We start from the raw sequence: 16,387 nt of genomic DNA on the forward strand, positions 1-16,387 counted from the left end.
GGCGGGAGGGTCCAACATGCAGACATATACGCATACACCTTTATATATAATGGTATATGTACATACATAGATATACTCTCGAAAAAAAATACACACACGCACACTGACATAGACATGCTGACGTTAATGTTTACTCTCCGATACTCACACTTGCACACATGCTGGCAAGCACAAACAAACACACATTTTTATTTTTTTTATTTTTTTTTTGTTTTGTGTGTGGACCCCAGGAAGAATAGTTGCTACCCCGGTAGCAACTAATGGGGATCCGAATAAACAATAAACAATAAACATGTACACAGTCAAACACACACACACCAACACACAAGCATAAACACACTTTCAAGCACAAACATACACACACACACACAAACACACACACAGACTGGCCCAAGGGCATGGACCCACGTTGTACAGTATTAACCAATGAGCAAAGTCTCTGTGAGAGGCTTGTTTTATGAACACATACACCAGTACAAATGATATAGAAAGCACCAGTTCAATTCCCAGTTAAGAACCAGTAAGGGGCCAGCCAGGAGAAACGACCAGTCACTCCCTTGCCGCAGTAGGAACTCTCATGTTGGACTCAGAGAGGTCGGGGAAGACTTAAAATGAAGCACACAGCAGGCTTGTGTTCAGTGTTAAAGTGAGAGAGAGAGAGCACCAGAACAAAGACGATGAAAAAGCACCAAGATCAACACTAAGTGTCTCTTCCAAGCCTCTCGGCCTTCCTCTCCTTTAGCGGCCGGGACTCAAGACAAAGCACTGAGGATGCTGAGGAAAGAAGCACACCGATGGTCCAAGCGTAACCCCAAGCAACAGGACGGGAAATCAGGGTGTAGCCATAGACACGCAGTGAATTACGATGGGGCAGGCTGGCGCAGTTAAAATGAGTTGTGTGATGTTCTGCGAGTGTTGCTCTGCGTGTTACGCCGCAGGGCCGATGTTGTTTTACGACGCCCTATAAATCACGAAGACGGAATCAGCAGAAAACTGAGCGATATTTTCCTGGAGAGGAAACTTGAGACTTCAGATGCTACCTACAGACGCCAGTCATGCATGACTGTGGTGTCACACACACACACACGCCCACACACACAAATATGCAGACACACATACCTACAACGCTAGATACCCACCATATCTTCATAACTGACATTGAAGATCTTGATTATACAAAAGGACGATGGTGAAAAAGACAACGACCATTATGATTATTGTTATGGCGATGATAATGATGAATATGAAGAACATTTGGGCAGTATAGACTCTTTGGGGAGGGCGGGAGGGGGGGGACTTATTGCACGTGAATTATCTTACTCCATGTGATTTATACCGAGTTGAAACTCCAGAGGTTCTGCCTCAACGCACCGCCATCATAAACTTACCACCTTGGCTTGAAGTATTCCTGTATACACACTTAAAATGGTTTTCAGTCCGTGGGATTCAAAAATGATTTAACATATAGACGGACTCTCAGTTTAAATCCTCATTGACAAAGTGTGACCATCTCGAGTGTGCTGCATGCCTGAGTCTCTGAGCCGTGCTGTGGAATGTCCCACTGAGTCCAGAGGTGGTAGGTTTGTTGGTGGGGGGGTGCGGGTTGCAGCGTAACCCTGGTGCAGTGACTGGATGTGTGCTCCCGCCGCAGGCCACGCCCTGTTTTCTAGCCTGATGTCCTATAGACCACGCCCACTATACCTGCTCTAACCAACCACCTTTTATAGCAAAATCCAACCGAGGAAAAGAATCAAAAACAGAACAAAGTAAATGTTACCATGTGTTGCTGATAGATAGAAAAGTCCAGTTCATGATGCCATTGGCTATATGAGGATTTCTGTTGCTTCGATTTTGTTGCCCCTCCCTTTTCTCTCTTTCTCTCTTTCTCTTTGCGTCCTTTGTCTTCACGCCATTGGTTGATTGATCCGTCTATACTCATGACATGACCGATCCCAGACAGACTGAAGGGTTTCCGATGGGCTGTGTTGGGGTTTGTGAGTTTATGGACTTTTGTAGTATTTGAGCCCTCTACTCTCTGCTACGACCAAGCCTGCTCTACAAATTGAACCCACATGAAATATCTATAAATATTGTGCCATGGACAAGCCCCAGCCAGGTCGTCCAAGCAATGCCACCAACCAATCAGATGCATGCAAATCAGAACAGGGCAGGCAAGGATACAAATGGACTATGTATGGAATCTCAAAGTATAATGGCAAGATTAACTTCATGTATTCTCTCGCTCTCCCTATCCTTAACTGTGTCCCTCCTCTCTCTTGTTTTCCCCTTGTTTAGTTTCTCTCCCCATCTGCCAAACAATCCTTCCCTGTGTCTGTCTTTCTTCCTTTTCCCTCTATCTCTGTTGTGTTGCCATTTGAAACAAAAGGAGGCGTCTGAACCAATGGGATTCTACATCTAGGTGTTCATTAACCATGTTTATTTTCTATATGTACAATTTTTCTACAGTATTTACTTTTATTTTTATTGTTACAGTTCTTTGATGAACATAAAGTGGAAATTTATTATGAAAAATAGTTTTGAAGATCTAATGAGTAAATAAAATATTACCCAAGTGAAATGAGCCCAGAGTGCGTTGTTTTTTGTGTTTGTTTCTGCTCCCCTCTGCTGGTGGACGTCAGTACTGCGTCTGTCTGCAGCGCCTGTAGCCATGAGAGCACATCAGTAGAAGTAGGACGCACCAGCAGCAACCTGCTCTGTGTTAGTAAGTACATCTTGACTATCTGCTGGAGTGAAGATCTCCAAGTATCCGCAGCCCTTCCCTTCCCTTCCCTTCCCTTTCACCTCTTGCCTCATCAAAGTGAGCAAAGCAGCACCTTTTCTTCCCAAGTCCCTCTCCCCCCCCTCTAACTGGGACAGCAGACACACATAAATACCCTCTCGCCCGTACCGCAGGCACACACACCGAGCGAGGCTTTGAAGTATGACTCAGTGCAGCGAACGGAATAAGTCTCTGCAGGATTGCTGTTTGCTGGATGAAAAGATCCCCGAGACTGCAGAGTTGAAGCCGGCCTCCTCAGGTGAGAGGAGCTACAAGGACCCACTGTTTCAACAAACACCTCCCTATAGTCTCGCTATCTCTCTCTCTCTCTCTCTCTATCTCTGCCTGTACCTCCACATCGCATCCCTCTCTTCCTCATCCTCACCTCATCCTCTCATTTTCTTCTTTCTTTCTGTTTCTTTCTTGCTTTTTCTGCCTTTCTGTCTGTCTCTCTCTCTCCAGACCGGGGATGAAGAATTTGTTTGCTGCACACAGTCTGTGCTCAACAGAAGGCGTCTGTTAGGCTGTTGCCATCTGCAACTGCGCTGTCCTTGACCACAGCCAGCGAGCACAGAGACAGAGATACAGCCCTCCTATATTTAGGAGAGAAATAAGAAACAACCACACCGCTCACCGGTGGGCAATCAGTTACCTCATCAACATACACTGGGGTCTTCAACATTTACTGGTTAAAAAAATAAATATGGGGACCGAGCACAGTGAATGAAGATAGCGTTCAAACTTCTTATTTTTTTCATCCATACCCCCCCTGCACACTGCAGAGGACACAGACACAGATTTACAACAAAACAGCAACACTTAGATTAATCTACAAGTTCGTATCATGTATCAACACACTGATGCCGTGAATCTTCCTCCTCCTCTGCCCTTCATCGTCCTCTCCTTTGTCTCTGCACCTGCACTCATCTGTCTAACTGTCTGTCTGTCTCTCTCTCTGTCCTTCTGTCTCTCTTCCTCGCCTTGTGTGTGTAAGCAAAACTGTGGGAGAGTGTGTGCGTGTGTGCGTGTGCCATGTTAGGAGCTCAAGGCTGCAGTTTTCTTCCTGCGGAGGAATAAATCACAAAGACTTCCATTCCTCCACATCAAGTTCCCACAGCGCTGCACACATATACACACACACACACACACACACACACTCATAACTGTGTATCAATACAAGAGATAAGAATAAGTGTGGAGAGGAGCAACTGAAGCTAGAAAAGTGTGTGTGTGTGTGTGTGCACAGCGTCCTTGCATGTAAGGGAATATTATGTCCATTTCTATGACATTGTACCCATACTTTACCCAACACAAATATGAGACAGGAGACAAAACAGATTTACTGCTGTTCCCTTTTATTCCACCTCTAACTCATAGAGCACTGTGACCTCTTCCTCATCAAGCTGTACCAATTATCTGCAATGATAAGCATGTAACTGAGCCTGCATTCACACAGGAAAAGAAGAATCTGGCTTTTAACTGTCTGTTGTGCAGCTCTGATTATCGTATTAATACTTAATACATCTCATTAATAAGACATAATTTAATTGTCTAAACAAGGAGACACTGCATTGGAACTGATTTTCACTGTCATGGTTGAAAGGGGTTCTGTATGTGTAATGTCTGCATGAGGTTAGTTTCACTTCATAAACAGCCGGGATGAGATAGTTACCACTGCATGATCAGTGTATTATTAATAACTAGGCTTGAAAACACATTTTGGTGGACAGAAATACTGTAATTTCTGCATCCCAAACTAAAAATCCCCAAATTTTTAAAATGTTGATAATTATTTTTCATTGTTAGTTGATTGGAGAATCACCTCGAAACTAATAAAACAACTTTTAATACTGATAATGACTAATTCTAAATACTCTGAAGCAATTATCCATGATAATTAACATAAACAATCATATAAAAAATATACACTGAAAGCTGCTCTATGTACTGTTGCATTAGTAAGGAGACTAAAGTAGGACAAACCCTGTCTTGAAAACAGTTGGAAATAAAGTTAAAACATAAATTATTGTATGTCACATGACTATTAAGAACAGTCTCATGTGCAATTCCCCATTAATGCTGCATCCTCTATCTTTAGAACAACATAAGGGAGTGCGGAGGTAGAATTAGAGAACAAGAAGCACACACACACATCTGTTCTGCATTCTGCGTGTGTGGCTTCTTTTCGTGGCCTCTATTTTGGTTTAATGGTTGCTATTACTTCCACTTCTTTGTGTGCTTTCTATATTATTCTCAGCGTCCGTGTAAAGTGTTTTGGGACGCGTCTGTGTGAAAAACAAATTTGATTGGATCTGAAGGAGAAATTCCCAGGGGTCAAAGGGCAACGAATGAAAAGTGGGAGTAGATTTTAGAACAGGCTGTAGCGTGTAATTTGAAAGGCGAAAACAGAAAAGTGCGTTTATCATATTGTCCTATCAAGGTCTATGCTATGCTGTGGTGATTCTTAGTCCTATCCCACACACACACACACACACACACACACACACACACACACACTACCCCACAGAGACCTCCTATCTCACACACCCTCAAAGCTTTACACACGCCTCCACATTCGCCATTACATGGCAGAAAGAACCAAGACTCTCTCGTTCCTCCCTCTCTCTCTCTCTCTCTCTCTCTCTCTTCCTCTCTCTCTTCTCTCTCTCTCTCTCTCTCTCTCTCTCCCTCTCTCGGACCCGGCAGTGAACTGTGAGCAGATAGATGGACGAAAGAACAGACGCGCTCCTATGAAATGAGAAGCCAGTTCTCTGCCGGAAGGCCCGCGCACATGTAAAACACTACCGAGGAAGAGAAAAGAAAAGAAAGGAGAATAGACGCAAAAAAAAATACAGGGGTGAGAGGAGAAAAGAGAGTTAGGAAAAGAGACAACATAAAGAGAGAGTTCCTGGTCCGAACTGAGGAAAGAGGGGACAGGCTGTTGATGATGATGATGATGATGGTGATGATGAGGGTGATGGTGATGGTGATGATGAAGATCGTGCCGGATGCAGCAGCCTGTGTGCCTGGAGCTGAGGTGAAGGTTGAGTCCTGTTTGGCCAACAGAAGCTCCTACCACTGTCTGGGCAGCAGGGTCACAGAAATGCCCTCCAACATCCCCAGCAACACCAAGTACCTGTGAGTACACACACACACACACACACACACACACACACACACACACACACACACAGAGAGAGAAAGCTCCACTGTTGCTCCACACCTTAGGGGAATTGTTAAGAAATTCCTGCAGTAATATAACAGAGACTCTACAAGTCCAAATCCCATATCGGCAAGAAGCAATAAAGCGTTGATGATTTAGTCTTATTGTTTTTGCACTAATCCTGGCTCATCTCCTCTTGGCTGAACGCTGTAGTGAACATGCCAGCGTTGGTTTTATTTAACATTCATTTACTTTCATTTACTTTGGGGAATGTATGCGCCGCACGTCTGCTCTCGCTCAGCGGCTTCACACTCACAGTTACACACACACGCACACTTTGAGACTGCAATAGTTTGAGCTGCTAGGGGTGAAGTGATCAAACCCACTATGATCAGGTTTTTGTGGAGGAGAATGTGAGTTACAGACTTTTCCGCCTCGCTCAGATTTTGGAGGATTCGATCACAAAGCTCGGGAGGTGCTGGTTGGGTTAGGTGTTGCTGACACAGTGACACAGAGTGAGATCAGTCAGTAAACACTGCCCCGTTGTTTTGGCACTTGAAACATTTTGAAGGAATCTCAAGGCTAGGAGCACAGATGGGCTGGAGGAGGAAGAGAGAGAGAGAGAGAGAGAGAGAGTGTCCACGTCAAGGTAAAATTCAGGATCGACTGACACTTCCACAAATAAAGAACAAAAAACACCGAACATACATCTTTTACACACACTCACACTTAAAAGCATACAAACAAGCACGTGCTCACACACACACACACACACACACACACAAACATAGGGACAGACTCTGTGGCAAAAGCAGGCAGCCCAGGCAGACTCCCAGGCAGCGATGTGTGTGTTCTCATCTGTTCTTTTCTGCTCGCTCAAAGGTCAAGGCTCAGGGACAGCGGGGATGTTTACAAGTATGTAGCAATTCTTCAGTGTGCGATCTGCAACTCCTGATGCAGAATAAGCTCAGAACCTCATCTAGGAAGGGCTGGGTGATAATGACAAAATCAAATATCAGACAGAATACCTCAATTTTGATAATGTCATATTTTGGAGATGAGTATTCCTGCTTTCATACGATATTAACAAATAAGAGAATTAATCATTGTTCATTTTACAGGCTGTAACGCAGCCTTTAAGACCAGGAAGAAGTAACATTTAATCCCAGACGATATCTAGTCTCATATCACGATAATATCGTCCAGCCCTATTTACACACAGTTACTTGCATGAAAAGAAAATCCCTAAAGCGAGTCAGTAATGTGCTATAGTCACCCTCCTTCATTATTCACATGTGAGAAGTAGCAAATTCACAGCAAATCACCCAGTAATTATTCACTGATATTTGCTCAGGAGTGGTTTCTGTGATCAGTGAGCTCGTCAGTGAGGCTTGATGTGATTGGTTGTTTCTGTGTCGACAGGGAAGTGAAACAGACGCAGCTCACAGCGATTCCCCAGGGCGCCCTAACCAGTCTGAAGCAACTCAGGGAACTGTAAGTGTGTGTGTGTGTGTGTGTGTGTGTGTGCGCATGTGCGTGTGTGTGTGTATGTTGTCCGTGTTTACTCTGTGATATGGAACATGATGAGTGGAGGAGGTCAAAACACTGAAGATACTGTATGGATCACCCAAACAAGAGGGGAGGTGAGGAGAGAGGGAGGAGGGGGGACAAATCAAGGAACAAATGAATTTCTCTGTACCTCCACTCCCTTCACTTTTCTGCTTCTACACCCCCGAAAAAACCTGCACCCTCTTTCTCTTTCTCTCCAACGTCTCCTGTCTTAGTGTCATATTACAGAACGGCATGTTGAAGAATATCGGTGCGTTTGCCTTCGCCAACCTCCCCGAGCTCGCTGAGATGTGAGTACACAACTTTCTGAAGCTAGAAAAGTGTGTGTGTGTGTGTGTGTCTGTGTGTCTGTGTGTCTGTGTGTGTGTGTGTGTTTAGTCTTTGATATGGAACAAGATGAGCTGTAAACTCAGCGAAAGTGGATCACCCAAACAGTGTGGGAGTAGGCTTGGCTGGGCGGTGGGAGACGAGCGTGTCCAAGAATAAACGTGCATGCAGAATCTAACAGCTGTATTTTTTTTTTAAAGCTGCACCACCATCCACTGACACTTCCTCTCCCATTATCCGTCAGAATATTCATTGATACTTATCTCCACTTATCTCTCCCTCTCAGTCTCATCTCAGAGAACGGTGTGTTGGAGAGCATCGGGGCTTTTGCCTTCTCCAACCTCACTGAGCTCACTGACATGTAAGTACGGCTGTAAAGATAAAGGCAGTAGTATAATGCCTTAACTATAACACACCATTCATTTCATTCATTGTGTTTCTCTCAGAGCCATAACCAAGTCAAAACACCTGGGAGGCATTCATAAAGATGCGTTCAGGGGCCTTGTGAAGCTGCAGTACCTGTGAGTACCTGCAGCACAACAGTGAATGCGCAGGAGGCATGAATTCAGTTAAAAATGAATGTAATGTGTACTTTGTGACTTTTAAACTGAGTGTGGAGCCAAAATGGGTCACGGACAGCAGGCCTAGTTCTTCTGGGTCCCCACATGGCCAGAGACATTACTTTTTAATGAGCCTGCGTCCCCTGGAAGAGTCACATTTGGCCCCTGGACTGGAAAAAAAGCGAAAAGTTTTGCCCCAAAATGAGCTATCCTCAATTTCAAACATGTGAAATCGAGTTCTTGCAAAACAGCTGGTAGCAAGAATAATAATAATAAATTGGCACCGTGAATGATTTTTTAACTTTTTTCAAAGACAGTACATAACTAACTTGCCTCACTGACATCATGATAACACTTTGGCAGACTGGATCTATTTCAGAGATGTTGAATGCTGAGCATGTAATGAGTTTTTCCCAAAAAAGGATATAATAGCATTTTGGGATAAAACATCTGTCACTTGTGCTTCTTGCTAATAAATTGTCTGAGTCTCTTCGCCCCTCTTAACTTTTATCTTGGTTAATATTGTCAGACCTTATTATTGTGACTCAGTGCAGAGAGTGTGTGTTGTTTGGAGGTCATGGTGCGAATATAGTAAGGTTTAGTGGATATTCTTCGTATTACAGGACCATCTCCAACACTGGACTGACGATGTTTCCAGACTTCACCCAGATCCACTCTGCTGCCCTCGGCTTCCTGTTGTAGGTCAACCCCCCCTCTGCACACACATGCTCAAGTGCACACACACGCACCACACATGCTCAAGTGCACACACACGCACACACACTTGTACATACCCACATTATCACACGCACAGTCATATACAGTATATGCCCAAAAATAGACACACAACTACACAGATGACATCACAGTTAAACCCTATGCACTGAGTGTAGTATAATATCAGGAATGCAGTCCGTGTTTGGGTCGTCTCAACGTTTCCACATCTACACCTCCGCTTCACAGTCGAAGCGGAGCTGGAATCAATAGGGGACCATAGCTTTCACCTGGATTCCCCCGGTCGGCCATTATAACAGAAAGAGCAGGCGCTCTTGATATTTGGCACACTCAGTGTATATATCATGCTGTTACTGTGTTAGTTAGTCAGCATTTTCACAGTGTGTAGTTTGTCATGTGTGTGTTTTGGTGTGTGCTGCTTAGTGACCTGCACGAGAACAGCCACATAAAGAGAGTCCCGGCCAACGCCTTCAGAGGCCTCTGCACTCAAACTATCATGGAGATGTAAGGGATTCATTATTTTTTTAGAACCGCACGCACCACACCTCTCTGACAGCTCCGAGTGGCTTTACGTGTGCCGTGATGAATGTTCCCTCCAGTGCTCCCTGTCCTCCTTCCTGCTTTCTATCGTCTCGTATTTGTCTCCATTTTCTCTGTCTCTATCGTTTCTATCTTTGTGTGTATGCCTCCTCTGTTTCTCTTCCGTTGTTCTTCTCCTTTTAAGCTGCAGAACTGGAATCCTGCTGAAAACCACATAATAATTCAGGCTCAGCAAAGGCTCACAGTTATGTGTATGTGTATTTTAATTGTATGCATTTACTTATCTTTCTGGCACACATAAAAAAAATACTACTGCTACTACTACTGCTGCTGCTGCTACTACTACTAATAATAATGATAATAATTTAATAGAATTCATTAAATTACATCAATCTAAATAATAATGAAATAATAATAAAAACAACACTGAAGCTCTATACAGCCATAGTTATAGCATTTGTCATTAAGTACCAGAGAATTACATATATGCTACTGTGACTTGGAGCAAATGAAAATTATCCTGGATTGTTCAGATGTGACTTCACTGTTTGCAGTGTTCAAAGTTAGAGCCACATGACTGTAGCTTGGCTTCTCTTCCCAATGACAGACGGCTGACCAGAAATGGCATCGAGGAGGTGGCAAGTGACGCCTTCAACGGCACCAAGATGCAGAGATTGTGAGTCACAGGCACAGACTCACAATTACACACCGAGGCTAAAAAAAAAATACAGTCAGCTGACGTGCTCTTTATGTGTTTCTTTGTTTCTTTCTTTCTTTGTCTCTCTCTATCTTTCTTTCTTCCTTCCCCCGTCCCTCTCTCAGGTTCTTGACAGGCAACCAGCAGCTTACTCACATCAGTCCTAACGCCTTCACGGGTTCCAGTGGGTTGCTAGTGCTGTAAGCGTGATGACCGACGGCAACTCATGCCCACATGACTCACTGTTCACATCATCAGCTGTTATTAAATTCTCAGCATGTAGGAGAAAACAATGCACAGTGTGGCCTGTGTGGGGAGGCTCAATAAAAACACTAAATGACACATTTATGTTAAAAATACACTCACAAGTGAAGTTTTTCAAATGTAACAAGAGGGATGGTGAGAAAAAATATTTTCCCCCTCATATAAAAATGGTGCATGGCATTATTTGTATTAATGTAGTAATTGTGGTAATTTGCTAAATCTGTGGGGTTTTTTGGATTTTCTGTTTATGGAGTTTGAGTTTCTGTAGGTAGCGCTCTTTTCTTTGTCTGTTCATCCAGTTCTTCTTCTGTTTATTCCAAACAAACTGCTGTTGCTAGAAACTTAAATGCATCACTTCTTGTGCACCATAAATCTTTTTCCTAGTAAAAACGTACCAGACAGCAGGTGTTTAGAATAGCACATGTTACAGCTTTCATGAACGGGGTATAGGTCGAATCACTACTGTATAATATCAGTCTGCGGTAGAGTAGCAGAACGCACATTTATTCATGAAAATAGATTATTACTTTAAAATGGGGGTTTGCGTTCCCCTCTCAGCCCCCTGGTTGTCTTGGTGTCTGTAGGGACGTCTCTCACACAGCGCTGAGCTCCCTGCCGGAGTCCATCCTGGGCGGACTGCAGAGGCTGATTGCAGAGTCTGCCTTCCATCTGAGAGAGCTTCCTCCTCTGCAGCTATTCACCAAGCTCCACAAGGCCAACCTCACCTACCCCTCACACTGCTGCGCCTTCCACAACATACACAGGAACAGGTGCGCACCAACACACTGCGCACATAAAGTATATGCTAGGGATGGGACGATATGCTTATGTGACGATATGATTCAATATATGATATGGGCTTCATTCTGGTAGTCTCCAGTGTCCATAGTCACCACTATTCTTTTGCTATCATTTTTTAAAATATTTTGCTAAAAGACTGATGATGATCAAGTTATCAAGTATCAAGTGAATCTTACCCTGATGTGCACAAATATATGTGCACATCAGGGTCTGTACATGCATGTCTGTACATGCATGTTGTGTGCATGCATGGTGTGTCTGTGTGCATCAGGTCCAGGTGGAGCTCCCTGTGCTCCCGCCCCAGCGCTCAGAACAGCCTTCGCTTCTACAGGGACTACTGCTCTAACTCCACCTCCATCACCTGCAGCCCCACCCCCAACGCCTTTAACCCCTGTGAGGACATCATGGCCACCGTCCCCCTGCGGGTCCTCATCTGGATCATCTCTATCCTCGCACTGCTGGGGAACACGGCGGTGCTTCTGGTCTTGTTAGGTATTGAGGGGGAAATCAACTCTAAAGCAGAATTCACATGATGCTACTCCTCGTTTTTGAGTCTTTTCAAGCACTGTGGGTTGTTTTCTTGATGCCTGCTTGGACACGTCAGATGGTGTGGTACAGCTTTATACTTGTGTGAGTCACTATTCTCACTTTTTCTCTTCCCCCCCGCTGGGTTGACAGGCAGCCGAGCCAAGCTGACAGTTCCTCGTTTCCTCATGTGCCACTTGGCATTCGCCGACCTCTGCATGGGCATCTACCTGGTTGTCATAGCAACTGTAGACATGCTGACTCGTGGCCGGTACTACAACCATGCCATCGACTGGCAGACAGGCCTGGGCTGCAGTGCTGCGGGCTTCTTCACGGTATGTGTGTGTGTGTGTGTGTGTTTGAACGTATATGCATTTTGTGTGTGTGTCTGCATGCATGTGTACTTGCATGTGTTTGAGGTTGTTTTAGAGGGAAGTAACATTCCCAAACTTTATTGCATATGAATTACCAATAATAGCATTCACATACTGTATGTTTGATATATTTTACACATATCTACATATGTGTGTGTGTGTGTGTGTGTGTGTGTGTGTGTGTGTGTGTGTGTGTGTGTGTGTGATTTTCAGGTGTTTGCCAGTGAGCTGTCAGTGTTTACGTTAACTGCCATCACCCTGGAGCGCTGGCACACCATCACACACGCTCTGCGCCTCGACCGTAAGCTCCGCCTGCGACACGCCTGTATCGTCATGGCAGCAGGCTGGGTCTTCTCCTCCCTGGCTGCTTTGCTGCCCACAGTGGGGGTCAGCAGCTACAGCAAGGTGGATGCTCCATATAATTCACCCTCTCAATCCGTTGCTCTCTCTTGATGTCAAAGCTCCCACCTGCAGCCATTTTGTGGCCCTTTTAGTAAATGGGACGCAAAATGGCATATGAACCTATACCTATAACCTGTATATATTTTAGTGGCCAAAATATATATAGTTTCAGATCGGCCTATACTTGCACATATACTGTATGTTGTCACAAATGCCTAGAAAGAAAATGCATTTCCAGTGTCCAACATATATATTGAATGTCATTTACCTGTAGAAATAGTTGTTTGGCCAATTTGTGTATATTTTGAAAAATACATATTCTGAATTATATCTGAAATGTATTTTCTCTGTATAGAAAGGCAACCTGTACTCAAGTGCATTTAGTGGTAGCCATTTTAGAGGTCCCTTCAGCCTGGAATCAGCATAATAACATAGCAATTTGTCTTGGATTGGAGCAGCATGTGCAATAGTGTGTCTATATATGTGTGTCAATATATATGTGTTTAAATATGTGTGTGTTTACATGTGTTTATGTGTGTTTGTATGCCCTGCAGGTGAGTATCTGCCTGCCCATGGACGTGGAGTCTCTCCTGTCTCAGGCCTATCTGGTGTCTCTCCTCCTCCTCAACGTGCTGGCCTTCATCTGCATGTGCGGCTGTTACCTCAGCATCTACCTGACCGTCCGCAACCCCTCGTCGGCCCCGGCCCACGCCGACACGCACGTGGCCCAGCGCATGGCTGTGCTCATCTTCACCGACTTCCTCTGCATGGCTCCCATCTCCTTCTTCGCCATCTCGGCCGCCCTCAAGCTCCCTCTCATCACCGTCTCCCACGCCAAGCTCCTGCTGGTGCTCTTCTACCCCATCAACTCCTGCTCCAACCCCTTCCTGTACGCCTTCTTCACGCGTACCTTCCGCCAGGACTTCTTTCTCCTCACGGCGCGCTTCGGCCTGTTTAAGACCCGGGCGCAGATTTACCGGACCGAGAGTTCCTCCTGCCAGCAGCCAGCATGGACCTCCCCTAAGAGCATCCATGGGACGCTGTACTCCTTGGCTAGTATCAGCCACTGACCTCTGACCTCTGACCCACAACAACTAACCATGTAGCAGTCTGACTACAAATACAGATAGAGACTCATGCACCAGACCTATGTCAAATAGCTGTCACTTTGTGTTTGTTTTAATCTGCTTGAAGTGCCAGATGGGTGAGGTTTACTGCATCAGTAGTTAGATAGTGTCATGTAAGTTGTCAGTCACAGAGAACTATACTAAATTCACTTTCAAATACTTTCCTGTGATTGTCTAAACTTTCTGGCACTCAGTGTATCGTCCTATATACCAAACCCCACCCATCTGGTACCCCAAGTAGGATAAAATAAACAAAAGTATTTTCAAACACTATTTAACCAAGGGGTGACACTTGGGACACACTTGCACACCAACAAATGAACAGAGACATTATGATCAAGTAATATTAATAAGAAACACACCATTGGGACCTGCTGATTAATAATCAACACATATGCTCTGTCTGCTGTAGCTCTCCATACCTCTTAAATCATTTCTTACATGAGTGAAATGTAATAATCCTGTTTGTTCTATAAGAAAATAGTATCAAGTGTCACTTTTTTATATCATTGTGTATACCAAATATTTCTGTGGGATGTTTTTTTTATATCATTTATAAAGATGTTTATTGTATGTTCTCCGCCTGAGTGGATTTCATTTGCTAAATGTGAGTGTATGTGGAGGAAATACACACACACACACCAACTTGAGTTGGCTTTATCTAGAAACACTCAGTCCTTCAGAGCATCCGATGTGTTCAAGGACGAAATGACCCCACCCACCCCCGACTCTGTGTGTGTCAGGGTGGGTGGGTGTGGGAGGGGAGACTACACAGCTGCTCTCACCACTCATAACAGGAGGATGGGTATGGTGGCTAGATAAGACACACACACTCACACTCACACACACACACACACACACACACACACACGTAAGCTGGGGTTTCAAGGCTGCAGGTGCAAGACAGGATCTGAGTCCACCTCATTGATATGGATGGATACACTGCCTCCCACATCAACAGTGAATGTGGGTGTACTTACACGCTTTAGCCACCAGAGGGCACTACTGATGCAGGGTTTATTGTTATCACCACTCTGTTATTGTCTATTCAGCTGTGAAATGAAACACCAGTACAATGACAAACAGACTTAACTCACCCTACTTTACTGGCACAATAAGCGCGCAAACAAACAAACATGCATTTTTTTATTCATATGATAATGACAGCAGAGCACACCATCACAGCAGTGCAGTGTGGGGCTTTAATTAATTTAGTCAAGCATGAAAAATAAACACTTCAGACATTTCTTGGCAGCATGGGGGCAGCACAACATTTTGTTTTTATACAATAATTACAATACAATGTAATATTCTCTGGGGAGCGTTAAGTGCACACATTTTTAGCATATTATTGCAGCCGGTGGCGTCATTCTTTCTCAACATGTCTTCATGAATGTGTATTTCTTCCTGGCTTTGTAACAAGACAGGGGTATCAAAACCCAATCCTATCATGTCAAAAAAAGAGGTTGAAGACAAAGAGGAGTTGCATATGAGATTACATCCATACGATGCTCTAGGCAAAAAATGAATGATGTTATTTCTGAAGCAGGCTCTCTTGAAGTCAGTTTAGACTGATGCAGTCCCGGTAGCTCAACATTAGAATCTCTGAAAACCATCCTCCCCTTGCCAACACTTGCTTGTCAACTCTGGGCCATTTCACATAGAGAGCTGACCATCTCCACAGTGTCTAGACAGAGCGATGCAACAAAAGTCTGGGCCTACAGAGCGGAGCCATTAATTGAAGGATTCTTGCCAGGTTGCACTATAGGCACCTTGTCGCTGCCCTGTTTCTCACAGATTTTTTTTTGCTGAAATTATGTAATAACATCCTCCATAACCTGGCCAAAATTAGACCAACAAGACTCTTACATCGGTTTATGCTTAAGAAACTCCCTAAGCTTTATTTTTACATTTGGAAAGACATGTACACTGTTAATTGGTCTTGGTCTTGAACAGGACTTGATTTTCTCTGGTCTCAGTCTTGACTTGAACTTGACTGGGCCTGGTCTTTGAATTGACTTTGATTCAAGCTGGTCTTGCTTCCAGACAGAACACTGCAGAACAATGTGACAGAACAATGAAACTCCAGACAGAACAATGTGACAAAACAATTAAACTCCAGACAGAACCCTGTGGAACCATATGACTTAACAATGACTTTCAAACAGAAGATGATGGAGCAAACAGAACAACTGACCACCAGACAAAACAAGGTAGAATGATGTTCAAGGATCCTGGATTTCCAGAATTCTGATTCTACAGAGAACTCTGGATTGATCCGTGTCACCTATCATTCAGAGAGAATATGAGATAGAACAAAAGGAATGTCCACACTCATAAAATGTTTTAAGGCAGCACCCAGAAACAAACATGTTCTGCTCTTGATTGAACACTCAATTTATTCTTAAGTATTTTGACAAGTCTGCACCCAGTGTCCTGTGAAGGTTTAGAAGTCCCTTCGACACTGTCATGGAACACCAGGTCTCAGATGGTCCTGAAAAATGCTGTCTTCTACTTTGAAATC

General features: G+C 44.1%; 1 protein-coding gene across 1 annotated transcript; it reads left to right on the forward strand.

Annotated features, from left to right (window-relative positions):
- Positions 1–5,726: 5,726 nt before the first annotated feature.
- Positions 5,727–13,806, forward strand: fshr (follicle stimulating hormone receptor). Its single transcript, XM_071523960.1, has 14 exons — positions 5,727–5,917; positions 7,365–7,436; positions 7,727–7,801; positions 8,125–8,199; positions 8,285–8,359; positions 9,022–9,096; positions 9,557–9,637; positions 10,281–10,349; positions 10,496–10,570; positions 11,219–11,404; positions 11,707–11,927; positions 12,114–12,295; positions 12,548–12,739; positions 13,291–13,806. Exons 1-14 carry the CDS (start codon positions 5,727–5,729, stop codon positions 13,804–13,806), a joined length of 2,085 nt encoding a protein of 694 aa, XP_071380061.1.
- The last annotated feature ends 2,581 nt before the right edge of the window (positions 13,807–16,387 follow it).

The sequence above is a fragment of the Centroberyx affinis genome, unplaced genomic scaffold (genome assembly GCF_046629955.1).
Source record: "Centroberyx affinis isolate AG114_WGS23_722 - 3 ecotype Tasmania unplaced genomic scaffold, CSIRO-AGI_Caff_v1 ptg001131l_1, whole genome shotgun sequence".
NCBI classification, from domain to species: Eukaryota; Metazoa; Chordata; class Actinopteri; order Beryciformes; family Berycidae; genus Centroberyx; species Centroberyx affinis.

Coding starts and splice junctions, on each gene's coding strand:
- fshr (XM_071523960.1), top strand. CDS start 5,727: ATGATGATGATGATGGTGATGATGAGGGTGATGGTGATGGTGATGATG. Junction 9,097..9,556: donor GCTGCCCTCGGCTTCCTGTT/GTAGGTCAACCC, acceptor TGTGCTGCTTAG/TGACCTGCACGAGAACAGCC. Junction 12,740..13,290: donor GGGTCAGCAGCTACAGCAAG/GTGGATGCTCCA, acceptor TATGCCCTGCAG/GTGAGTATCTGCCTGCCCAT.